The sequence below is a fragment of the Wyeomyia smithii genome, chromosome 1 (genome assembly GCF_029784165.1).
Source record: "Wyeomyia smithii strain HCP4-BCI-WySm-NY-G18 chromosome 1, ASM2978416v1, whole genome shotgun sequence".
Classification (NCBI taxonomy): Eukaryota; Metazoa; Arthropoda; class Insecta; order Diptera; family Culicidae; genus Wyeomyia; species Wyeomyia smithii.
This window is the reverse complement of record NC_073694.1, coordinates 177263229-177291093: the sequence shown is the minus strand read 5'-3', so window position 1 is coordinate 177291093 and position 27865 is coordinate 177263229. Positions and strand designations below refer to the sequence as shown.

Sequence of the window (27865 nt, the reverse complement as noted above, 5' to 3'; positions counted from 1 at the left end):
GCCGTGTTTTTTATCCGCTTAACTATATCCACCGATTTGTACACTTGGTACACTTCATGGTTCATGCGCCTGCGCCAAATACCATTTTCTAGTTTGCCGTCAAGGATTGAACGCAAAACCCTATGCTCAAGAACACCAAAAGCTCGCCGATCGGCCTCTTTCAACGTGCATGCTTCATGACCATAGAGGGCCACTGGAAGAATTAGTGTTTTGTAAAGTGCAAGTTTAGTACGAGTTTGCAGACTACGAGATCTCAGCTGGTTACGCAATCCGTAGAAGGCCCTGTTTGCAGCTGCTATCCGCCTTTTCATCTTACGGCTAACCTCGTTGTCACATGTCACTAGTGTACCCAGGTAAATAAATTCGTCGTCTACTTCAAAAGTTTCCCCATCAAACACCACCTCAGCACCAACATCCGTCGGACTACCACGCTTGCTACCAGCCACCATGTATTTCGTTTGGGCAGAGTTAATGATGAGCCCTACTCTCGCAGCTTCCCTCCTGAGAGATCCGAAGGCCTCTTCCACTGCTTTACGGTTGATACCATCGATGTCGATATCGTCCTCAAAACCTAGAATATGAGACTTCGTAATGATGGTGCCGCTTCTTTGCACGCCGGCCCTCCGTATAGCACCCTCCAATGCGATGTTGAACCATAAGTTTGAAAACCCGTCTCCCTGCTTCAAACCATCTTACGTCACGGGGGAGTCCGATGTCTCACCGGCTATCCTGACGCATGATGTAGAACCTTCAAGGGTGGCACATATCAGCCTAATTAGATTTGTTGGGAAACCATGTTCGACCATAATTCGCCATAACTCATTTCTCTTTACTGTATCGTACGCTGCCTTGAAGTCAATGAACAGATGGTGCGTCTTCAGGTTAAATTCTCGAAATTCATCGAGGATCTGACGCAGGGTAAACATTTGGTCGAAAACCACATTGGGTATCGCCAACAAAGGTCTCCGACAACAGCCTCAGTCTATGAAACAGAATACGGTAGAGAATCTTGTAAACGGTGTTGAGAAGGGTTATGCCCCGATAACTACTACAGTGCAGACGGTGGCCTTTCTTCATCGGACCACACTCTCAGCATGATCCGGTGTAAAGCACAGTACAGCGGTTCGCTCCCGACTTCAAAAAGTTCGGCTGGAATGCCGTCCTTACCAGCTGCCTTGCAGTTCCTCAGCTCTTTCGCTGCTTTCTTAAACTCGTCCATGCATGGCGGGTCCACAGCTTTGCCATCTCACCATCCTGCTCCTTTCGACTGCGCTGTTTTCTTCACCATTCAACAGCACACTAAAGTGTTCCTTCCAACGCCTAGCCACTTCCGTTCTATCGGTAATCTGGTTCCCCTCCCTATCGTTGCACATGACAGGGGCTGACACGTTCCGGTTCCTGATTCCATTTATCTTCTTGTAGAAGCTTCTCGCATCGTGCCTAGAGGAGCCTCCGCAGGAATCCGCTCCCAATGCTGTCGTTTCTTCCGGCGATGAAGTATGTTTTTCAGCAGCTCTAGCTTCCCGGTATCTTCCTTCGCTCTAATGAGTCACAGCCGTGGCTAACATGTGAACTCTGGCGTCATCTGTCGCTCGCTGGCAAACCACTCATTGGACATGACTGTCGCAGATGTACCCAACACTTCTCCCGCTGTGGTGCTGGTTGCACTGTGGTTATGCCTCCACTGTTCATTTAGGCAACTCCAACTTGATCCTCGGTCCGCTCATAAACCTTCCGCAGGTACTCTGTAGTCACTTCTCTCGTTGTTCAACTGTATCCTCCTTGTCGTCCTGGATTTTAACACGTTGGCCAAGCGGGCGCGAATCTTTGATACCACGAGATAATGATCCGAGTCAACGGTGCTTATTACGGGAGTCACTTCACGGTGAAATCAGAGTGAAGTGAACAAAATCTTATTACGGGACTCACGTAAGTGAGAAAAACGTCGCAAACGTCGACATCTGCCGCGGAATCTGGGTTATTATGGGTGTCATATCAGTGCAGTGAGAACGAAAAAAGTGACGTTTCGCGTGGAATTATTTCACGATCATTTTGAACGGTGAAATGATTCCACGAAGATGCCATAAGTCTTAAAGTTGATTGATTTGTGATCTAATGGTAAATATTGGATTTATTCTTCAGTAACGAAACGAATCAGAATTTGATCCGTGCCTTAAAGCGGTCAAATTTTGAAAAAAAAAATGCAAACTGGTTCAGGAAATTTTCGATTCCGAAAAAAACATTATTTTTTTATGCCGAATGTCTTAGAAAAGCAGAGCATCTGGTGTTATCTAAAAAAACGGAAAAAACGACTTTCTGGGACTTAGAGATTTTTGAGCTGGGAAACTATCTCATTCCACTTGTCCTATTCTCAATTTCACTTCACCGTCAATCTCACTCCACGGAGGTGATTTTTGTCACCTCACCTGAGGTGGAATCGGGAATAGGTCTAAAGAAGTGAAGTGAGCGTGAAAGTAAAATATATTTCACCGTGAAGTGACTCCCGTAATAAGCACCAACGTTTGGTCCTCTAAACGACCTCACGTCTGTAACATCTGAAAAGTGTCGACCATCAATCAGAACATGGTCGATCTGGGAGCAGGCCTCTCCATTTGGGTGTCTTCAGGTGTGTTTACGTATATTCCGGCGTGCAAAATGAGTGCTACAGATAGCCATCCCCCTAGCTGCAGCGAAATTAATAAGCCTTCAGGTCGTTGTTGTTCGTAGTAGAGTGGAGGCTTTCTCTACCAACCACGGGGCGGAAGAAGTTCTCCAACCCGACTTGCACATTTGCATCCCAGTTGACGATTTTTGTGTCGTGTCCTGCGCAGTCATTATACGTTTTTTCCAGGAGTCATAGAACTCCTCCTTCTCCCCATCTGGTTTATCTTTGGTCGGTGCGTACACATTTATCAGGCTGTAGTTGAAATATTTGCCCTCGATTCTCAACACGCATATACGGTCACTGATCGGCCTCCATCTAATGACACGCTTCATCTGTTTCCCTATGAGCACGAAACCGACTCCCCTTTCTGCTTTCACGCCGCCACTGTAGTAGATGTGGTACTTGAATGAAGTGCCCGCAATAGGATGTACTGCCCGGAATTCGCGTTCTCCCGCTTTCGGTCACCTCACCTCCTGTATGCCAGCATCCTCCACATTCACCTTTTGCAGCTCTCTAGCCAGGATACCTGCACGTGCCGGTTAGAGTAGAGTCCTTACATTCCAAGTACCGAGTTTCCAATAATCGTTGTTCCTTTTTCGTACCCCTAGGTCCATGCCAATTATTCCGTTCCGTATTTATATCTGGAGTGTTCGTAGTATTTTACCTTCGGTATGCTGCCTTACTAGGGCTGCGATACCTAGTCTGCCTCTTAAATATAGCTGGCGAGGCACCGCGTTTCGTAATTCAGCCGCCCGCTCCGGGTCCGACGCTGTTGTACGCCGCCCTCAACATGGGAACACAGCCACGTACGATCCCCCTTCCCAGTCAGTATACGACCATAGTTTCCGGGGGTTGGTTACCCGATCTCCGCTAAGGTTACTCGTATCCCGGTCGGCACTTCGAAACTTTTGATCTACTGACTCTACTGAATTTGATGAAACTTTCTCCACTAAGTATACAAACCTTCCTCATCACTTCGCTGTCATTGGTTTCTCGTAACCTTCACCAAATATTAAGTGGCTACTGCGTGATCCAAGCGTACCGGAAACAATTTTTAGAGAATATAACATTTATCGGCCAACTGCAGCTTTGGTGACAAACTGGAAAATAACCTCACAAATTAGTTTATTTGTGCGTTCCGAGGCAGCGCTTTATTTTGCAGTTATCGGCGTTATCAGAAGAAACTCAAATCAGTAGTTGGAAACTAACAGACAGTGATTTGCAGCTGGTGGGGGTGCACGTAGTCGAAATTATCGTTCAATAATGTAATGAAGAATGTGAAAATCACGATTGTTGCAAAAATTGATGCTCCTCTGGTGGGTCGTAATTTCATGAAGAAGAAGAACAAGTACGCCAGAGGCGCAACCACCTTTCCGAGGGACGTTGTTTTAATGTTCTCCGAATGGGCAAAAATTTTCAGCGTTTGTTTGCCAATTCAAGGTAGGAGGTTTTGCAAAATTTTATTTTTTTCATTGAGGTTAAGTGGGGTAAAACGGCCCTCAAAGATGATATGTACAAAAACGTCCAAATCACAAAAAGTGCAATAACTCCAGCTAGACTTGATAGATATTTCTAAAAATTTGTGTTATTATCCTACACTAATAGTACTTCAAAACGCATGGTCACAATATATGGCAAAGGGATAACATAAAGAGAAAAAAAAGCATTTTCCTTTTAAATATTGTTTATTTTCAGGGTCTTCTAGAAAAAATATCTGGATATAGATTTTGGAGAAGTAACTCAAGAGCTTTAATTTAATGTATAAGTAGGGTGGTCGGTATTACCGACTTTTCGAAAAACCGGTATTTCGGTATTCATAAAAATAAAAACCGGTAAAACCGGTAAAAACCGGTATTTTTATTTTTTCAGATTAATACAAACCAGGGGTGACTCATGGTCTTTAAACCTACTTTTTCAGCTGCAAAATTCTTAAAATCATAGTTTCGAGAAGTAATGATGATTGTCTTCGAAAAAAAAACTCTGTACTATTTAGAAATAAAACTAAAAAATAATTAAAGGGTGTCGAACGTCTCCCGAAGTGGTTTTCCTCGGCCGGTTTTCTGCTGCAGTCTTATGCAAAAACCTGCCGAAGTAAGCCACTGCCGAAGACGTTACCTACATAAATTTAATTTTGAAATTTATTTTTTGCTTAGCGTCTCAGGTTGATGATGATGATGATGATGATGATGATGATGATAATGATGATGATGGTCCCGCCACATACCCCTACAAAGGTTTGAGCTGGACGATTTATCTATAGATAATCAATGTAATCACAATTTCAATCAGTTATACAAAAAACGAACTGATTCCATTGCCATATACAGTGATCACACGATTATATCTCACCCTGATGATTTTTGGCGTGATAAAATAGGGAAAGTGATAAAATCGGGAAATTTTTAAAATTTTATTTTTTTTATTGAAGATGTTAAATCAGTAACCAAATACGTAAAATCAGCGATTTTATTTTTTTTTTGGAAAATTTATCTGTACAAACATATGAAAAAGCTGCAGTTGTTTTTTCATAAATCGATATGTCTGAATAATGACAAAAAATGGAGAAAAGTTGTCAAGGGATGAACTTGAGAAAACTGTCTGAGCTTTTATAAAAAATATTTAAAAAATTCAATTTGAGATCCGATACTGAAAAAAAAATTTCAAAAACAAAAAGTGACTAAAAAAAATCGATCATCACTATTTTTTTAAAACATTTTTTTAGATAGATAATTCAGTTGCCTAAAACTTTTCTGAACAAACCTAAAAAAATAAAAAACCTAAAAAAATCGATATAAAGTTGCAAATAAATTACAATTAAGTTTTTTATTCGTTCATGTTTTTGTTTGAATTGGTAAAATGAATTACTTGCTTTTTTGTAGCGCAGTACCATAAGCAAAATATTAGATGTTCTCACAACACTAAACTTTGCCGATATCTCTCACATATTGCAACCTGGAAAATCTTAAAATGTAAATAACGTTTTTTAATGCCTTCTCATAGAAAACTTTATGTTGCTTGCAATATGTAAGAGATAGAAACATGATGTTTTCTGTAAAGTTTCTTGTTTTGAGATCACCTAATACTTTGCCTAAGGCACCAAGCGTCTATCTTTATCTAATGAAAAAGTAAATATTCTATCTCACTTTTAGGAGGATTGATCACCCAGCTTTCTACATCAAAAGATGCGTTTTCAAATATTTTGAAACTTCTCTGAACATATTATACCGTTATAATAAACATTTGTATCACTATTCAATTATTCGCACGATAACAGCAAAATGTAACATTGTGCATCGGTTGAATTTTTAATGTAAACTGCATCCAGAATGATACACAGAATTATGAAAAATATCTTAAATATTGAAGCGTAATAGAAAATAAGTTCACCCTGACATTTTTTTAATGAAATGTTTTATAATGATGAAATCGGGTGAAAAATGTGATAAAATCGAGGGCAGATAAAATCAGGTACAGGTATAATCGGGTGATTACTGTATGAACTTCTTCAAAAACTGTTTACTTGATTCACATCGGTAAAGACGTGAATTGCTGTAGAGCTACACAAGGCCAGTACAGGGTTTTCATGACCTTCAGTCAGACTAACCACAACTACTTCATGTATATTCTCTAAGCATTCAAATAACAATTTAAGTTTCAATTGTAAAAGAATCCATTTATATCTGACTTCCGCGCTAGGCTCAAACTTATGTAGTCACTTTCTTTTATTTTTTTTAAGCTACAACAACATAAAGGAAAAAAAATCCATCATCACCACCGCGACGAACACAGTAGTTTTGTCATTATATGTTAAAAAAGATCCAATATAAAATATAAATAAAATTTTACAACACAATCATATCCGTTCGTAAAAAACTTCGTCAGTTACAGGCTTCAATTAAACAATCAATAAATAAATAGGTTTCAAAAATAAATATTTCATCCAAAATAAATCCGTTGTTTAAACTTCGTCATATAAACCCTCGTCATTGTTAAAAGCTTTTAAATTTCGTTCTGTACAACAGAAACTTTCACGTGTGAAATACATTGTCTCTTGAACTCTTCAAGTGTTGGTGCACGTTTAACATGTCTTGGCATCGAATTGAAAAAATTTATACCTTTATAAAATAATGAATTCTGTGAAGCTCTGGTTAAAACGAAAGGTGTTCTTATTTCATCCGCGTTTCTAGTGTTATATCTATGAAAATCTCTTCCTCTTTCAAATTCGATCACACAAATATTGAGGTAGCAAACCATTAATTATTTTAAAAATGAACACCATAGACAAATAAACAATTCGTTGCTTCACGGATAACCATTGCAAAGCGTCCAACATAAAAGCAGTGGAAGTTAATCTATCACAATTTAAAATCAAACGCACTATTCTATTCTGCAAACGCTGTAACCTCAATAATTGTGTGTTATTTGTCAAATACAAAAAGGTAGGGCAAAAATCCAAATGGGGCGAGATGATTGACTTGTATAGCTGTATTTTACTACTAATTGTTAATTCGTTTTTCAAACGGCATAATATTCTATACTTCTTGGCAATTTTCTTGATGACATTGTCAATGTGAGCGTTGAACTTAAGGTTGTCATCAATAATCACGCCAAGATATTTAATCTCCCGAACGCGACCAATTGTCTCATCATCTATTATAACAGAGACATCGTCATTTACCACGGTGCGCGAGAAAATCATAAATTTCGTTTTATCAATATTCAATTTCAATTGCTTATACTTCAGCCATCTGCTTAGAGAACGTAAATTTTCATTCAAGTGTGAAACAGCTTCTTCTAAATTTTTAGCTGCAATGAACAACACGGTGTCATCGGCAAAAAGATTTATGTCACAAAAACGTAAAACTCGCCGCATGTCATTTATATATATAATAAACAAAAGGGGCCCTAATACACTTCCCTGTGGAACTCCAAGATCATTCTCCACGGGATCAGATACAGAATCATTAAAAACAGTCCGTTGAGTATGGAGGTTGCATCTATGTATGGACGTGTCGCTGCATGATTATGTTTCTGCATTTATGAGTATCTATGCTCCATTACGATCCAGATTTTTTTTTTGTAAGATAAGGACCTCTGCGACCATTGTTTTGATCTCTTGTGGCATACGATCCAGATACAACACTGGATGACAGTGTTTGAAAAACTCCAATGAATGAATCTAGTGATATTATTACGAAGAACATAATTCCAAAACTCATGTAATAACAAAAAAACATGCAGATTTTTATTTTAACTTTCTTTCGCATCGCAAAGCATAGTTTCAAATTAGTGATAACTTTAAAATTCGTAGAAAAATAATATTTGAAACTGTTGAGAAGAGTATATAAATGAAGTAAAAAAAAGAAATCACGATCAGACCAGAATTTACTGAATTTCACGAATCCGATTAAATCGAAGGTAAATACTTCTTTATTCTGCTCGATGCTCTTTAAACAGTTCGTCCAAATTATTTATTATTATAATTATTTTATTAACTTTAGCTCCTGATGGAGAAACGAAAAATGTGGCATATGAACAAGTTTGTAACTGAAATAGAAAAAAAAAAATATTTGAAATGAGAGGTTGGTAAAAAATATATAAAAATATAGAAAATGATAGAAAATGATAGAAAAAGCAGAAACTTTTACACGAGTAAGGCCGGATACATTCAGCTAGATGCTAATAAAAGCCCGATGCGATACGGGCGACGAAGCTTTGACCATGCTACAGGCTACAGCTATTTAAATTTCACTTTTTCAAGGAGCAGTAATTTTTAGGATGAAATTCTTCATTGGTTGATTATTTCATCCTGCGAACACTTTGTATCAACAAAAATAAATTCCTAATCCAAATTTTATTTATTTCTTTATATTTATTTATTATTTTTAAATAGCACAAAATGAATAATGACTTGCGTATTTTTGCTGACATGATTGTGATTACTGCCTCAAACCTTGATTTTCATAATTTGTAGTTAAACTGGTAGGTTTCAAACCCACGCGTTGCCTCTGTGAGTATGAATGTGTGAAGAGATTAGCTGTTATACTTAAACAATGAATGTGTTGCTTTATTGATATGAAGTTTTTTGACATATTATCGATACACACAAACACATCGTCTGAATCCGAGCAGATTGTTAGAAAATAACAAAAATTGATACATAAGCAAGGGTTAATTAATATTTAATGTTGCATCTGTCTAAATGTATTTATTATACAGGATGTTAGGGAGCTCACATAAAATCCTTTAAGGGGCGATAGAGGACCATATTTGATAAGAAAAAAAAATCCTTCTACACATATGGCCAAAATTCAACTACTGCAGAGTTATTCACTATTTTCAGTTTTCGGTTATGTTTGCCTTTAACGAGCAGAAAATTGTGAATTTTTGAGACACTATTGCTTACGAAATTTTTTTCAGCTCTCCAAAAGAACCAACATAACTGAGCTAGCTATCATACTTCCTGTGATACACCTCGTTGAGATGAACATAACCGAAAACTAGAAAAAGAGAATAACTCTTCAGTAGTTAAATTTTGACCATATGCGCAGAAGGATTTTTTTCATCAAATAGGGTCCTCAATCACCCCTTAAAGGATTTGATTGAAAGTAAGCTACCTTACACCCTGTATACATCATCATGTGATTTGTAACGCCTACCTAAGTGAGTAGCATTCATTAGCCTAACAATGATTTATGAATATTGTGACGCTTTTTTTTTTCAATTTAAAGAATAATACCGAAAATACCGGTTTTTTCGCCTCTCCAATACCGGTATTTCGGTAAAAAATATCGGTTTTACCGGTTTTTGTTTTACCGGTAAGCCACCCTATGTATAAGTCAAGTGCGCCAAATGTGGTAAAGCGACGATTTTATTTTTCCAAAAATTGTCAAAATCACTAAAACCACAATATTTTCGGCTATTTGAGATAAGCACCCTACCTTACCAAAACTGCGTACCTTACTAGAAGATACGCCATTTGGGTTACAAGGTTCCTTGAGATTTTTTTTTAAATGCCGTCAAAATCACTAAAACTGCAAGAACTTGGGATACAATTTATAGCTTTGCTGAACATTTAATTTATCACTCTAGCTAAATAAAAACTTTAAGGGCAACTACAGCGACAAAAGTAACAAATAAATTTACATTATGAAAATAAAATATTTTGCTTGCACCTTGGCGATTTTCTGGGTGCTATTTTCTCCACAAACTATGCGCAGATGACGATAGAACCCCAGCCCCTAACCTTTTAGTAGATGAAGAGAAGCTTAGTCGGCTGAAGAACAACAAAGCTGCTGGAGTTTACTAACTTCCCAGTTGTTGGAATACGGTGCCGAAGCAGTGTATGGCGCAACACTGGTTTTTCGCCATGATTTGGGAAGAGAAAGTAGTACCGTGTAATACAAAGGACGTGTATCGACACGAGTGATGCGATATTCAGGAGGTTCATTTAGCTCTCTGGCTTCGCCGACGACATCGACATCGTTGCACGAACCCTTACGAACCTCCATCCCCGTAAATGATGGAGATGTACATCTGACTGAAGAATTGGACTGGCCATAAACGCTTCGAAGACTAAGCACATGTGAAAAAGTGGTTCTAGGGAAGACAGTATCAAACTATCGCCACGAATGAATACTACCTGTGATGAAATCGAGAAGTTCATTAACCTTGGATCATTAGTGACTGCTGACAACGACACCAGCAGAGGAAGAGGACTATCTATAAAATACTGATTAGACCGTTACTCCTCTATGACTACGAAACTTGTACCATCATCGTGGAGGACCAATACGCCTTTGAGATTTTCGAACGAAAACTGCTGTGTACTATCTGCTATGAATCGTGGTGCAGGCAGACGAACCACGAGTTTCATCAGCTGATAGGAGAACTATTTATCGTCCAAATGGCTACGGTGATCCAGTGAAACTGGTTCTCAATAACAACCCGATTGAAACGAGGTGACAAGACGAGCTCGAACAAGACGAGTAGAAGGCATCCTTGGAGGCCTCGACATAATACCAAACTAATTGTAGACAACTTCTTCGAACAGCAAGGGACACTTCGACCTGAAGCTGACTGGCCCATCGTAGCCTCCCGACCTTTGTTAGGTGCACAATAGGCATCTCTCCAAGTAGTGCCTGCAGCTCGTGGTTCATACGCCCACGCCACTCTCAGCTTTCGGTTTGTGCTCCACCAAATATTGTCCGCAATACTTTCCGTTAAAATACGGCTAGTGCGCGTATAGCCTCCGTGAGCAGCATTACGGTCTCGAGTCCATAGAGAACTATGGGTCTAGTTAGGGTTTTGTACATCGTCTGTTTCGTGCGGTAGCGTATGCTTCTGGAAGCGTCCTGCGAAGGGCAAAGGAGTCTCGATTTCCAACTTGAATACGTCGTTGGACCTTCTTACTAGTGCTATTGTCGGCGGTTACCAGAGATCCCAAGTATACAAACTCCTCTATCACTTCGAGTTCGCCACCGTCCATGATCACCGTCCGTGAGAGGCGAATGTTGGTTTCTTTCGAGCTTCTTCCTTTCATATACTTGGTTTTCGACGCATTTATTTCTTGTTCAACTCTTCTGGCTCCCACTTTAAGTCTGGCGTAGATTGCCTCCGCCGTTGCTGAGTTTCTCGTAATAATGTCCAGGTCTCCAGCGTAGCCTATGAGTTGACTACCTTTGCTGAAAATCGTGCCTCTCGTTTCGATGTTCGCTCGTCGGATTACATCCTCAAGGGCAATGTTGAACAACGTGTAGAATAATCCATCTCCTTGTCTCAACCCTCTGCGCGCTTCGAAGGGATTCGAGAGTGTCCCCGACACGCACACGTAACACATCACTCGGTCTAAGGTAGCTTTGATAAGTCGTGTCAGTTTATACGGCAAAACGCAGTCGTGACGTTCCGATGAATTTCTTGCCGAGTGAGAAGCTGGATTATGTACCAAACGAGCTCGACAACCTTTTCTTGACTGGGAACGAAAGTGTACCATGTTGAAAATTGAGTCGATATTGGAACAACAAACGAAAACAATATTTTGATAACCACGACCGGTTCCACTTAAATTTAAGAAGACTGTCAAAAAAAGTCGCAGGAAGCGGAGACAAAAAAAAATTATTGCAAAGGGCGATTCATCGGATTGATGTACGCCAGTGGTACCAGTATAAAAGAAAGTAGGCAAATCCCTAAGGCTATGGGGCGACCACAAGGTCACAGTAAACAAATTTGATCGAAATGTACGTCATTCTTTGCCACTTTCTGCCAGTAAACTATTCGTTGCAGAATTTAAGGACGACTGACCGCAACGTTGGAGAACACCTGGCAACCTAGAAATCTAGTAAAAAATTGGATTGACTTTGTGTAGGGAAAACTTTACGTTTTTCAGGAAAAAAGTTATACAGTAAAGTTTTTTTTTCAAACGATTCTAAGAACCGTGCAAAAAACCGCGTTATTTGGAAAAACGTCGTAAAAAACCGTCTAAAATTAAACCGTGTAAAAATGAAACTGTGTAAAAAAACAGCTTACTATAGTCTGTTACCGTTACTGTTACTTACTGTAACAATTTTACGCGAAGACGAAAAATCGTGCATAAAAAACCGTGTCAAAAAAAACCGCGTTTTTTAAGAGAACGACGTAAAAAAGAATCGCGTTATTTAGAAAATCGTCATATAAAAGAACCATGAAAAAAACGACTTTACTGCATAGGGTAATCGCTCCATTATTCATCCCAACAGCTTGGTGCACCTATATTCATCTTATTTCTCTCATTTGTCCAATTTACCGTCAAATTTTATAAAATTTTGAAAGTATATCTATTTGCTTCTCGATTTTCTCAAGTGGCTGAAAGTTTTTCGTTGAAAATATGGTAAAATTTGACGATAAATTGATCAAAAAGGCGTGATGAGATGACCCTACTCGGGATATGAAATTTAAGTACAAGAAGTGACTAAGGCGAAGGAGTGGGTGTAAGCAATTATGGAAGAACAGCCAACCAGGTGGTGGTGGTCGACGCCGAGACCTATCTCAACCTGGATGGCAGCGACTGGCAGGGCACTTCGTATTTTACTTCCTTCGCGAAGGAAGTGAGCTCTGAGGTGAAGTTAATTTCACACACCAAATTCCCAAAGAAGGTGCTGCTGTGACTGACAATCAGCAAGAAGTTCAGTACTGGCCGTGAACTGGGAAATTGCTAGTATGAAGTGCCTGCATCGTTCATCAAGAAATACCATAGGAGCGCAGACGAGCTGGTGCCGGCCCACTACCCGAAGCAGTCGTTGGAGGAGATTAAGCGGCTGAAAATCGATGTGATACCCAGGTCGGCCAACCCACTCAACGTTCCCCAGCTGCGTTTCATCCAGAGTTTCTGGGTGTGCGCACCTACGAGCAATGAAAACAATCCTTGCGAAGAATCATACCCCGAGCCGATGGACTTTGATAACAAACGTTAACGGGATGGTGAGTGAGTGAGTAGGTAGACAAATAGAAGGTATAGAATGAGAAATGATCGGTGAGGGTTAATAAATGTAAACAATAATAAAGCAGATTAGAATACGTTGGATAGAAATAAAAGGGTAACCTGGAAAGAGCTAAAACGTGGTGCATTTCGAAGAATAAGTGTTTTTTTTATATAATTTATAGTTTATGGTGGTGCAGGGAATTAATTTGGATCTAATAGAAATCCCATCGGTTTTTCAAGTGAGTTTTAAATTATTTGTGCGGTGAAAATTATCAAACTCAATAATATAATCACCGTAGGAATACCGTAGGCACCCACAGCTAACCTGAAAAAAGGTGTGAAATATATGTACCACTCGGAAAAGAAAGTAAGTGAAGTTAAGAGTTGCTGGATAAGTTTGATTAAAAAACGATGTTCAATATTCGTAGGAGAATTGGAATCCTCAACCGTGCATTTAACCTGTAAGAAAAAGGATTAGTAGGGGGACAAACCGCAAATGTGAGTAACAATGTGAAACCCTGAAAATGAGATAAAATTATTAATAAAGATAACTTTAGTTTTAAGCTGCTACAAACAAAAAGTACTGCTTTAAAAATTGGTGATTGCGACTGGTCTGAACATTTCTTAAAAATTTACGATGCTTCGACCAATCCCTAACCCCGATCCGGAACAGTCAGAAATGAAATGTGAGGTCTGCCGAAGGCAGGATGTGGATGAATCGGAGACATTATTTTGCGATCATTGCCAGCGATCGTTTCATATTGGTTGCTCTGGCGTCTCAGGAGAAGTAAGCGACGTTTCTTGGTGTTGTCCTGAGTGCGTAAACGGTGTTGGTGATGCTATGCTGCAAAGGAGATTAAATAGCTCGAAGAGGAGAAAAAAAGGCAGAAGCAAAAGCTTGATATGGAAAAGATTTTACACCGCAAGCGACTGAAATTTCAACAGGAGATGTTCGAGATGCGCCAGCAACTGGAAAAAGAAAAGCGGGAAATGGAGCTGGAGTTTGAAAAGGCGCAAATGGAAAAGAAAATCGCCGAAGAGGAAGTTCATCAGAAAAAACTCGGGAAATTGCGTACGGAAATGGAGGAGAAGCTGAAACAGCTAAAACTGAAAGGGAAGAAAGGTGCCGTTAATGAAAACAGTCAAGATGGAATTGATGAGGCGGATAAAAATGGTAAAAAGGAAAGATCAAAGGAGAAAAGGCAGAAGGAAGTAAAGTCGGAAACGTCGAAACCAGAAATGAGAAAGTTCGAAAAGGAAAAGTCGAAGAAAGGAATGCTGGGCAAGACGGAACTGATACCTGCTGAATTTCGAGAATCCTACCAGAAGCACTCAACCCCGAAAGAGGCCGGAAAACCGGCGACAAAGACGACAGGAAGGTTAAGTCTGTTGGACAGTTTCACGGAAGAGCACAGCAAGAACGACACGCCGTTCGGACATCCCGAGGTTCCGAAAAAGAAGAAAAATAAGAAGACGGCCGGTAAACCGGATGAAGAGGAATCGGAGAGTGAAAACGAAATAGAAGAAGAGTCTCCGGAAGAGAGCAGTGAAGAAGAAAGTTCCGAAAACGAAGAAAAGGACGATAGTTCTGACTGCGAGGACGAATGCTCAGAATGCTCTGAGGAAGAAGAAGAAGAAACCAGTTCCCGTGTAAAACACCACCAGAAACCGACAAAATCTCAGCTATCGTCGCGTCAGTTTCTGTCTCGGAAGCTGCCAACTTTTTCCGGTAAATTAGAAGAGTGGCCACTTTTTATAAGCAGCTACGAGACAACGACAAAAGCGTGTGGTTTCTCAAACGTAGAGAACTTAGCGCGTCTCCAAGAGTGCCTAAAAGGAGAGGCACTGGAGGCGGTTCGAAGCAGACTTCTACTCCCGAAGGCAGTGCCGAAGATTATCGAAACCTTGCGAATGCTGTTTGGTCGTCCAGAAGCGCTTCTCAACATGCTTTTATCGAAGATCCGCAACGCGCCCCCTCCGAAAGCAGACAAACTGGCAAGTTTTATTAGCTTTGGGGTACTTGTTCAGCAACTTGCTGATCATTTAGAAGCGACTGGGTTAATTGCTCATCTGGTGAACCCGATGCTCAACCAAGAGTTGACCGACAAGTTGCCCGCAGGAACGCAGATGGAATGGGTGCGGTATCGTAGGAAGTCGGCAATCGTCACGCTAAGCACATTGTCAGATTTCCTGTCCCGTATTGTGAAGGATGCAAGCGAGGTCACGTCGATGGGAGAATCGTCTCGGTTCAAGGAACTGAGACCAGAAAAGGGAAGATCGAAGCGGGAGCAAGAAGGATTTGTGTACGCTCACGGTGGGGCAGAGCAGAAAGTGCCACCATCGAAGGAAAGGACACCGTGTAGGATTTGCGGAAAAGTAGATCACCGGATCAGGAATTGCGACAGATTCCGCAAACTTCGACTAGCTGATCGTTGGGCAGCTGTGGGACAGTGGAATTTATGTCAACTGTGCTTGAATGAGCACGGAAATTTCCCGTGCAAGCTGAAATTCCGTTGCAACGTCGAAGGCTGCAATGAACGGCACAATCCACTTCTCCATCCGGAGCGATCAGCGAATTGCAATATTCACACCATTATACCGAAGACATCTATAATCTTCCGCATGATGCCGGTCACGATGTACTGCGGAAATACCGTCGTGAACACGATCGCATTTCTGGACGAGGGGTCCTCTTACACACTGGTGGAAAAGTCACTAGTTACCAGATTGGGAGTACGTGGATCGATCCAACCACTACGAGTGACATGGACAGCCGGAGTATCCCGGGTCGAGAAAGACTCACAGAGAGTGGATCTGATCATCTCCGCCCTAGGATCATCGCAGCGATTCAACATAAAGAGTGCGCACACTGTAGAGAGCCTGAAACTACCGCAGCATTCCCTATCCCTGTCGCAGATCGTGAAGCAGTATGCACATTTGCGTGGTCTACCGATAGCCGATTTTCAGCAAGCCGCACCGCAGATTCTCATCGGTTTGAAAGACATCCACCTGTACGCGCCGATAGAATCACGCATAGGTCGACCGGACGAGCCAATAGCGGTCAGATCGAAGCTTGGCTGGACGGTCTATGGTCCAACGGGCACCGGAGCATTGGACAGCGCAACCATCGGGCACCATTCGTGCAGTGTGTTGTCGAATCAGGAGCTCCACGACCTTCTTAGGAGCAACTACACAATGGAAGAATCGGGGATTTCGGCCGCGTTGCTGCCTGAAGCAGAGAAAGACAGAAGAGCTAGGGAGATCATGGAGAAGACGACTGTGAGAGTGAGAGATCGTTTTGAGACAGGCCTGCTATGGGCAGAGGACGACCCCAGTTTTCCCGACAGTTATCCAATGGCAGTGAAGCGTCTGCAGTGTATGGAGAGAAAAATGCAGAAAGATCCTGAACTGTACGACAAGGTTCGCAACATGATTGCCGACTATTTGGTTAAGGGTTACGCACACGTAGCCACACCGGCGGAGTTGGCGGAGTTCGACAGTAATAAGGTGTGGTACATTCCCCTGAACGTTGTCTACAACCCGAGGAAAAATAAATATCGCTTGGTGTGGGACGCAAGAGCAGAAGTTGGAGGAGTCTCACTGAACTCGAAACTTCTGAAGGGCCCGGACATGCTAACCGCACTCCCTGCGGTACTCTGCAAGTTCCGTGAACAGAGAATCGGTTTCGGCGCAGATATCAAGGAGATGTACCACCAGATGTTGATGCGGACAGCTGATAAGCGAGTGCTACGTTTTCTGTTCCGAAATGATTCCTCGTCGGCACCGGTGGTGTATGTCATGGACGTAGTGATATTCGGTGCCACCTGCTCGCCGTCGCTGGCGCAGTTCGTTAAAAACCGGAACGCAAAAGAGTTCGCAAAACAGTTCCCGGAAGCTGCAGAGGCTATCGTTGAAAACCACTACGTCGACGACTATTTCGACAGCGCCGAAACTGTTGAAGAAGCAGTGCAGCGGGCGCAAGACGTGCGATATGTGCATTCTAAGGGTGGATTCGAGCTGCGGAACTGGGTGTCCAACTCAGAAACATTTCTTGGAGCTATGGGCGGGCAGAAAACTGTTCAGTGCGTGCGATTCTGCGAAGATAAAGAAGCAGATTACGAGCGAGTGCTGGGAATCATGTGGAATTCGGCCAGCGATGAATTCTCGTTCTCTACAAAGCTGAAGGACGAGCTTGTTCCGTATCTTTCCGGTGAGCGACTACCGACAAAGAGAGTAGTCATGAGCTGTGTCATGAGCTTCTTCGACCCGTTAGGATTGTTGTCCTCCTTCACGTTCTTCGGGAAACTTTTAATCCAGGACTTGTGGCGAAGTGGCTGCGATTGGGACCAGCAAATCGATCGAAAGTGCACTGAAAAATGGAATCAGTGGATCGCCAGGTTACCCGAAGTAGAGGAAGTTCGGATTCCTCGCTGGTATTTTCAAGGTGGGCAGATCGGTCAAAAAGAATACAGGAACATACAGCTGCATGTCTTTGTTGACGCAAGCGAGAACGCCTACGGTGCCGCGGCGTACTTCCGGATCGAGACGCCTAGCGGTCCAGTGTGCTCTCTGGTGATGGCACGATCAAAAGTGGCACCGTTGAAGCATCTGTCGATTCCTCGCCTGGAGCTGCAAGCGGCCGAGCGAGGAGCTAAGCTCGCCAATTCTATCGTCGAAATGCATTCTCTGGAGGTAAAGCAGCGATACATCTGGAGCGACTCAAAGACAGTGCTGTCGTGGATCCATTCAGACCATCGCCGGTATAAACAGTTCGCCGCTTACCGGATTGACGAAATCCTTAACCTCACGAAGCTGGACGAATGGCGCTGGGCTCCAACAAAGGTCAATATAGCTGACGCGATGACGAAGTGGGCGAAAAAGCATAGCTGGTGTTCTGATGGACCGTGGTTCCGTGGTCCAGATTTCCTCTACCAATCGGAGGATAAATGGCCGAAGCAGGACAGAATCACGCCGAACGTTGCAGAAGAGATTCGGGCTTGTCTCCTGTTCCACGATGTTGCAGTAACAGATCTGATGGTGGATGTTCATAGGTTTTCGAGATGGAAGGTGCTAGTCCGGACGGTAGCATGCGTATTCCGATTTGTGACAAACTGCAGAAGAAAGCGAGATGGATTGAGCATCGAAGCGTTACCGACAACCGACAAGATGAAGAAGCTTGTGAAGAAAAGCATACCGACATTGATGACGCCATTGAAACGAGAGGAGTATCTAAAGGCCGAGACGTACTTATGGAGATCAACGTAGGCAGAGGCCTTCATAGACGAGGTCAAAGCGTTGAAGAAGAATCTGGAGCTCTCAAGCGGCAGCTGGCGACCAATAGAGAAGTGCAGTTCCATCTACAGCCTAAGTCCATTCCTAGACGAGCAAGAGGTCTTGCGAATGGAGGGTAGAACGGCGCGAGGATCGTCTCTACCATTCGAGCTTAGGTTCCCAATTATTCTGCCGAAGAAACATTCGGTGACCGACAAGCTACTCGAGCACTATCACCAGCAACTTGCCCACGGGAACGTAGAAACTGCCGTCAATGAACTGCGACAGCGATTCTACATTCCAAGTATGCGGACGAGGATGAAGCAGATTGGGAAGGCATGTGTCTGGTGTAAAGTGAAGAAGTGTCAGCCACAGAACCCACGTATGGCCCCGCTCCTGAAGTCACGTGTCACGCCGAATTTGCCACCGTTCAGCCACACTGGTGTAGATTATTGTGGACCGTTTACGGTAACCGTCGGACGCAGATCGGAGAAGAGATACATCTGCTTGTTTACTTGCATGTCAACTAGGGCTGTCCACCTCGAAGTAGCTCACAGCTTGACGACACAATCGTGTCTAATGGCTATCCGACGTTTCGTGTGTCGTAGAGGCAAGCCGTTGGAGTTCTACTCCGATAACGGGACGAACTTCCAAGCAGCCAGCAAAGAAGTCATGAAGCAGATAGCAATGGATCTTGAAGACGCCTTCACCGATGCCAGAACTCGGTGGAACTTTAACCCACCAAGCGCACCTCACATGGGCGGGGTCTGGGAGCGGTTGGTTCGCTCTCTTAAGACTGCACTGAGCGTTCTCAACGGTGGGCGAAAGCTGACTGATGAAATTCTATTGACTACACTTGCGGAAGCGGAAGACTTGATCAACTCGCGCCCTCTAACGTACGTGTCATTGGAGCCAGGAGTAGATGAAGCCCTGACGCCGAATCACTTCATTCGGGGCGTCGGCACACAGGTGGAACATGCCGTTCAACCAACAAGCGAAGCAGAAGCTCTACGTGATCGTTACAAGCAGTCGCAGTCACTAGCGGACGCGCTGTGGAAACGGTGGGTCAACGAGTACTTGCCGTCCATCAACCAAAGGACGAAGTGGCATTCGGAGTCACCGCCACTAAGCCGTGGGGACTTAGTCTACGTAGCTGATGATACCATACGGAAGAACTGGGTACGTGGCATCGTCATCGAAACCATCCGAGGCACGGATGGAAGGATCAGGCAGGCGATAGTCAGGACTGCTAAGGGTGAGTGCAGGCGGCCAGTAGTGAAGCTCGCGGTGCTGAAAGTCCAGGATCGTAAATCTGGATTGGAGGCATCCCCACCAGAGTTACGAGGAGGGGGTATGTGCGCACCTACGAGCAATGAAAACAATCCTTGCGAAGAATCATACCCCGAGCCGATGGACTTTGATAACAAACGTCAACGGGATGGTGAGTGAGTGAGTAGGTAGACAAATAGAAGGTATAGAATGAGAAATGATCGGTGAGGGTTAATAAATGTAAACAATAATAAAGCAGATTAGAATACGTTGGATAGAAATAAAAGGGTAACCTGGAAAGAGCTAAAACGTGGTGCATTTCGAAGAATAAGTGTTTTTTTTTTATATAATTTATAGTTTATGGTGGTGCAGGGAATTAATTTGGATCTAATAGAAATCCCATCGGTTTTTCAAGTGAGTTTTAAATTATTTGTGCGGTGAAAATTATCAAACTCAATAATATAATCACCGTAGGAATACCGTAGGCACCCACAGCTAACCTGAAAAAAGGTATGAAATATATGTACCACTCGGAAAAGAAAGTAAGTGAAGTTAAGAGTTGCTGGATAAGTTTGATTAAAAAACGATGTTCAATATTCGTAGGAGAATTGGAATCCTCAACCGTGCATTTAACCTGTAAGAAAAAGGATTAGTAGGGGGACAAACCGTAAATGTGAGTAACAATGTGAAACCCTGAAAATGAGATAAAATTATTAATAAAGATAACTTTAGTTTTAAGCTGCTACAAACAAAAAGTACTGCTTTAAAAATTGGTGATTGCGACTGGTCTGAACACTGGGTAAACCAGAAGCGTAAGACCTACTCCAACAATTTTGTCGCGAAAATTGAGGAGGAATTGTTGAATTAAACGAAGAGAGAATTCAAAAACATGCCTACACGTAAAATTTTCTGAGAAACACAATTAAATCATCCAATTTGAAATAAAATTAGCTGCATTAGCCGAAAAATGCAAAATTAGTTTCACAATACAAAAATTATCTATCTGGCAACACTTCCGGGCAAAAACAATATTTTTTCTGGATTCCTTGATTAATTTTCTTCAAAATTCTACTATCACTATTTTTCGGGTGTCTTACGTCTATAAATTATAAAACAAAATAATTACGAAGTTTACAACTTTTTTCGTAAATGTTATATCTCGAGATTGGCTTATATTACCTCGGGATGATAGTTGTTTCTTATGTGAAAATTTCCAAGAAACACGATGAAATTATCAAATTTAGAATAAAAATGGCTGCATTTGCCGAAAAATTTAAATTTAGTTTTAAAATACAAAACCAATCCATCTGGCGACACTTCCGGTCAAAAATAACATTTTTTTCGGATTCCTTGGTTCATTTTCTTCAAAAATCATCTATCAGTATTTTTCGGACATCTTACGTCTATGAATTGTAAGAAAAAGAAAAAAGAGATTTTTGACAAATATTGTGTGACTGTGCAATAAAGAGGGGGGTCCTAGAGAGCGGGGGGTATTCCAATCAATACCAGAATTGGGATTTTTTCAAAGAGACAGTAGATGAATAATTTTCCCAACTTTGAGCAAAATCTGTGATGGTCGTGTCCAAGTGGACCCATATTTTAACACCAAAATGACCATTCATCAATAATTTATAAAGGAAAGGTTGTATGTATTTACAATCATTTGAAAGTCGGGAGTCAACTTGACAATCATGCATCAAGTCTTTTTACGCACAATAAAATATGATTATCTTTCCAGTGTAATTAAATCTAGGAACTTCCTAGAAACATGATCCAGAAAAGCTGGTTTTGGGCAGAATACATAATGCTCCATGGATATGATATGCTAAAGTTAATATTCTTTTGAAACTATGACATATTTAAAAGAGTATTCGTCATAACATAAGAAGCGTAGAAACACGGTCCTGATATCAGCTAGTTTCAAATAAAATTGGCTGCACATGTCGAAAAATATAAATTCAGTTTCAAAATGTCCAAATATTCTAGCTGGCAACACTTTCATTTGTAATGAAATTTTTTCTGGATTTCTTGGTTTATATTATTCAAAAATCATCTATGTATTTTTCGGATGGCTTGCGTCACTAAATTGTATGAAGAAGGAAAAATGGTTTCAAACAAAATATGCTTTTTTTTTCATTTTTTTTTTCATTTTGTTTTTCATTTTTTTTCATTTCTTTTTATTTTCTTTTTTTTTTAATTTTTTTTTTATTTATTTTTTTTTTTAAGGGGGGATTTGTTAGTAGCTTAAGTATTTAAGATAAACATTAGTAAATAATGAGTATGTGTGTCCAATCACATATGGTGACGTCTCAACACTGTTAGAAATTTGTAATTTTAATTGTTAGGATTCGTTTGCTTTCGCAAATAGGATTTATCATTCGTAGGGGTTTAAACCTACTGGTCAAAAAAGGGAAAGTAAACTTATAACTAACTTAATTGCTAACTTATTGGCTATGAAAAGAAAATTTGTGTGTAAATAAAGTTTGTAAATAAATTGCTGTTAATGAGAGGATATAAACATCTTGTATATTTGATGCACTTGGCTTGTATACTCTCAATGTGCTCTTTCAAAAAAAGTTTTTTATCGTAAATTAGACCCAAGTACTTAACCTTGTCAGACCAACTTAAAATAACCCCATTCATCTTGATAACGTGATTATTGTTTGGCTTGAGAAAAGAAGCCCTAGGCTTATGCGGAAAAATTATCATTTGAGTTTTAGAAGCATTAGGAGAGATTTTCCACTTTTGCAAGTAGGAAGAAAAAATATCTAAACTTTTCTGCAATCGACTGCATATGACACGGAGACTTTTTCCTTTTACGGAAATGCTTGTGTCATCGCAGAACAATGACTTTGTGCATCCTGGAGGCAAATCAGGAAGATCTGAAGTGAATATGTTGTACAGGACTGGACCCAAGACTGAACCTTGAGGCACACCTGCTCTGACATGAAATCTATCAGATTTTGAATCCTGATCCTGATAGACAACCTGCAGAACAAAAAATGCGTTGTTTTGCTTTAAAGGAGGGGGACTTACAGAGCGGGATGGATTATTCCAAAGTGACCCTAGATGATTAATTCCTAACACTCTAAACCAAATCTATGTAAAAATGGTTTTGATTATTACAAATATTTTTAGAGTTGATTTTCGAAAGAATTTCAGAATCTCGATATAAATGTAGTTCATAACAATAATCACCAGACTTGTTATTCTCTTCAATATGTGAAATGTGTGAAATTAAAATTCACCACGCACTTCTTCTGTGGCATAAGCGCTGCATGTAGCAATTTTATGCACCACACTTTCTTTTCTACTTCGGGCTATGCTTCTCTGACGCTCACAGAAGAAAATAATTCACTTGCTGCCTGAATGCAAAGCAAACGCAATCTACTTTCCTACCCAGATGCTCCCCTCATTTGATATATACTCTAGAAACTCACTGTAAAAGCACTGCAGTGTGCTTTGTTGTGTAGTAAGTTACCACGGTGTTTTTTGTAAGCTTCTCAGATACACACGAATTGCTGCTTTCTTCGAGCAAGTGCATCGTTTTGCTAACCAGTATGAGAGTAATTGTTTCCGCAGTGAAAGATTTTCTTCTACACGCTGATGATTCTCTAAGGAGGAACGACAAGTCTGGTCATCGCTGTACGCACATTATCGCCACACAATGGCCATATTTCCAACTGAACTGTCCTATAACCAAACACCCATGACTTTCTGAGCAAGTCTCTTGAAGACCGCGGCTTTTTAAGTGAGTGTAATCATAGAATAAACCTTGTTTGAAATACTCAAATTTCGAATAAAGATTCACACCAACTAAAAGCTAAATTTTTTAAGACCACAACTCTCTAGGATGCTGAAATCCCGAGATAGAGTAACCTTATTCTGCCAATTTAGACTATGAATTTAGTTTTTAAAGTATTCACGGCATAACAAAGCTCTTCCGTTAAACGCTTTCGTTGGAAGAGCGCCGACTGAAAGTCTCTATCACTCGCTGGCCTTAGATGTACCATTAAGGCGCTGAGTGTGAGGAGGAGACACCCCCTTTCAGTCACAAACATAACTTTAACAAGGTAGTGCGTGTTAGGAACGGGACGCAATAGGAGAGGGTGATACGATATTGGGCGCACGCACCTTCGCAATAGTTTTTTCCGTTCTTGTAAAATTACACACATTGCCTGGTTTTTAATTTGAGCAATGAACTATTGAAAAATTTATTTCAGAAATATAAATTTGTTTTGAGAAACAGTCATTTCAGGTTTCTTTGAACTTAACTTTTTTGAATAGACAATTTAGGTGCCACTTTTCTGAATGGGCACTACATTGGATGGTACTTGGTAATTTTTGAAAATTTCCCAAAACCCGGGACTCATTATCCCTGGATTGAAGATAGCGTAGTTGTCAATTTGCGCCATTTGGGCTTTATCTCGATTCCAAGAATGCTTATGTTTTGACAAACACTCAAATACATCTCAGAATCGAATGAAAAAAAAATAGGTGTTATGGTGCTATACAATTTCCTAGTTTATATTAGAAAACATCTACTAGGAACGAGATTACAAATTCTGGTTATTTGATTTCATATTTATCCAAATGTTCAATGTTTTAGAAACAAAAAATTGAACTTCGACTCTGCATCCAGTATTATATGTAACTCCCGCTCCATTACCAAGCATTTAATATTCTGAACTCAACTGCGGTTCTGCTACCGGCACCGACAAGAGTAGCCGAAAAATGCGCCCCAAAGGTACATACTTCCGAGACGCGTAAGCCACAGTATTCGATTTGAAAAATTCAGATCAGCTTCTCCGCACATTTCCTTCGGTTGATCTGTATCAAGCCACTAACCATTAATGGGGTGTACGTGCTTCTGCCGCCAGTATGATCCATTTCAGTGGTTGCACTCGCGGTGGTTATCGGTGGTGAATTTTACGCTCTTTCAACGCCGGATAAGAGTACAGGGTGTACTGGAAACAACCCCACACTACTATTCCCTCTTTCCGGATTTTGGATGGTGTACTGAACTGATGCAAACCGAAACGACTTCTCACGTACTGATTGTTGTACTAAATCCGTTTCCATGCCCCCTTTTCTACAAGTGTATAAAATCAAAAGCTATCAACATTTTAATACTAACACAAAAAAACAGCTTATAAACCAAATATTTAATTCCAAGCTGCTTTGCCGACTGTAAACAACATGCAGTAATCAAGCAGCTTTAACTTTTCGCAATAACACTAATAATAGTTATATTCCATCCGCTACCAATCTGGGAAAAGTCGTTTCGAATAAACTTTAATGCACCACAATCTTCCCGTGCGCCATCGGCACTGTGAATCAAATTCCTAAGTGTTATTGCACAGTAGCGCACCCCGCACGGGGTGACATCAAAAAGAGAGAGAGCAAAGTGTGGCAATTTTCCCGGGAAAATTACACTTATCGCACTACTGGTGTTATGGGTTTCGCACTTTCCCATTACAGGTTGTTTCCCAGCGGGACGACCGGAACGAGGTAGTCGAGACGCTCTGCGGGGACACTCTACCGAAGCCGATCCTGTCCAGCGGGCCGCGGATGCTGCTGGAGTTTCGCAGCAGCTTCAACAACACCGAGAACAAGGGATTCACAGCCGATTTCTTTTTTCTCACTAGTAAACGCATACCAAAGGTTTCACAGATTGAGTTTAAGAATAATTGGTCGTCTTTCAAACAGATTTCGGAATTTCCACCGGATATCAGCCGGACCCGTCGAAGTGTACCTTTCATTACTTCAAGAACGTCACTAATCAGGGCTGGATTCAATCGCCTAACTTTCCAGGTGCTTACCCGAGGTCAGTTTTTTTCTCGCAACCTTTTACCACCGCTGGTGGTGGTTAAAACTATAAACGTTTTTTTTTACATTTTATTTTTATGTGCTTTTTCCTCCCACATTAGGAACATCCGGTGCAATTACTTCTTCTACGGCGATCCGCACGATTACGTCCTGGTTCGGTTCACTTATTTCGACATCGAGGGAATCGCTTCGTAAGTAAAGTAAAGCGCTACACTGTTTCGTTTTTAAAATCACAACTTTTTGTTTTCCTTTCCCGAAAAACAAACAATAATCGATTAGTGTTATGCTACCCCAAGCGGAAAGCGGATTGACTTTACATTGCTCTGGTTTGCGTTTTTTTTTTGTACGAATGACCGATCGAAGTGACCGCTGCGAAGAAGTTTGTCATTTGTTCAACCTTTTCATTGCGGTTTTGCAATGTGCTTGCCGTTCGTTTGTCAACTCGAGGATGGAGCAAAGCTGTCTGAGCTTCAAAGAATAGGGTAGATCTGCTTAATATAGACCACTTCCTTTAGTTGACCACCTAAGCTCTTTCACCAAATGACACATTATAAATATACTTATTTTGATTAGTGCTTCGCCAATTTCAGTAATGTTCTTCACTAGAAATGTTGCAACAGACGTTTATTATAATATCCTTCATTAAAGCGATAAAAAAACATATTTTAATAACTGCCTGGTTTGCCATGGTTCGTTTACGTTTTCATTAGAAATGGCTTCACTAGAAACTGTACTGACATCACCTTTTCCGAACGAAAATTACCAGATTTTTGATGAACGGGTAGAATAACAGTGTCTTTAAAAGATATGCAATAAATTTAACTAGAAAAAACCCTAAAATATTGAAAAGATTAGTGGTCCAATTAAGGGTGGAAAAAAATGTTCTCCGTATTTCGACATGCTTCATTTCGAACCAAAGCTATCATCGAAGTAACACAGCTAATCAAAGGTAGATGTGTTTTGATCGTGTTGTTGTGAAAAATTGTTGCTAAAATGGGAAAAACGCCGAAAACTGGTGAAAAATATAGTGAAGCTGCTGTTACTGAGTGTCTTCAAGCTATAAAAGTGGTATGTCGACTAGAGAAGCTTGCAGGCACTACAATGTTCCACGATCCACCGTAATGTTTCGTGCCAGCAGGAAGTGGGCAGGAAAACCGCGAAAAGGCAAGCCAACTGCATTGACTGCCGCGGAAGATGAGTCGATTGATCGCTGGATAACACGGATGGCACGTAAAGGATTCCCCATTACCAAAGAGCGGCTGCAGTCCACAGTTGCAAGATTCATTCCAGAGAATCCTCGTCATTCGGACTGCAAGATGAAAGCCGGTATTAGCAGTAATTTTTGCCTTTCTCCTAGAAAGGTATAGCAATCACTTGCAAAACCGAAGATATAAAAGTGCTCCAAAGGGCCGAATGGCATATATCACTCGACTCAGCTCGACGAGCTGAGCATTTTCTGTATGTGTGTGTGTGTATGTGTGTGTGTGTGTGTGTGTGTGTATGTGTGTGTGTGTGTGTGTGTGTGTGTGTGTGTGTGTATGTGCAGATTTTTATTCTCACTCACTTTTCTCAGAGAGGGCTGGACCGATTTTCATGAAATCAACTGCAAATGAAAGGTCTTGTTGTCCCATAAGACTCTATTGAATTTCATTGTAATCGGACTTTTAGTTTAGAGGTTATGTACCAAAATGTAAAAATCATGAAACATCATTATCTCAAAAACTACACAACCGATTTGAACAGAATTAGTTTCAAATGAACGGGCTACCTGAAAAACCCTTAACTTTTGAATTTTATAGATATTGAACTTGTGGTTCAAAAGTTATGAAAAGAAACGTGTTTTGAAGACTGTTTAATCTCACTCATGTTTCTCTGAGATGGCTAAACCGATTTTCATAAAATTAGTGTCAAATGGAAGGTCTAGTTGCCCCATATGACCCGATTTCCACAAAATTAGTGTCAAATAAAAAGTCTAGCTGCCTCATAACACCCTATTGAATTTTACTCTAATCGAACTGTAACTTCGTCTGTAATATACCGAAATGTAAAAATCACGAAACTTTATTGCCTTTCTCCTAGAAAGGTATAGCAATCACTTGCAAAACCGAAAGTATAAAAGTGCTCCAAAGGGCCGAATGGCATATATCACTCAACTCAGCTCGACGAGCTGAGCATTTTCTGTATGTGTGTGTGTGTATGTGTGTGTGTGTGTATGTGCAGATTTTTATTCTCACTCACTTTTCTCAGAGATGGCTGGACCGATTTTCATGAAATTAATTGCAAATGAAAGGTCTAGTTGTCCCATAAGACTCTATTGAATTTCATTGTAATCGGATTTTTAGTTTAGAGGTTATGTATCAAAATTTAAAAATCAT

The 27865-nt window shown here is 40.9% G+C and overlaps 1 protein-coding gene across 12 annotated transcripts in view; it reads left to right on the top strand.

Moving 5' to 3' along the window:
* Positions 1 to 27865, top strand: part of LOC129732556 (suppressor of lurcher protein 1) — a 172231-nt gene that overhangs the window by 127343 nt on the left and 17023 nt on the right. For all 12 annotated transcript variants that reach the window (XM_055693616.1, XM_055693608.1, XM_055693585.1 and 9 more), the window contains exons 5-7: positions 25143 to 25308; positions 25371 to 25488; positions 25592 to 25681. In XM_055693616.1, coding sequence (XP_055549591.1) covers positions 25143 to 25308; positions 25371 to 25488; positions 25592 to 25681 — 374 coding nt within the window. The remainder of the gene's footprint in view (positions 1 to 25142; positions 25309 to 25370; positions 25489 to 25591; positions 25682 to 27865) is intronic.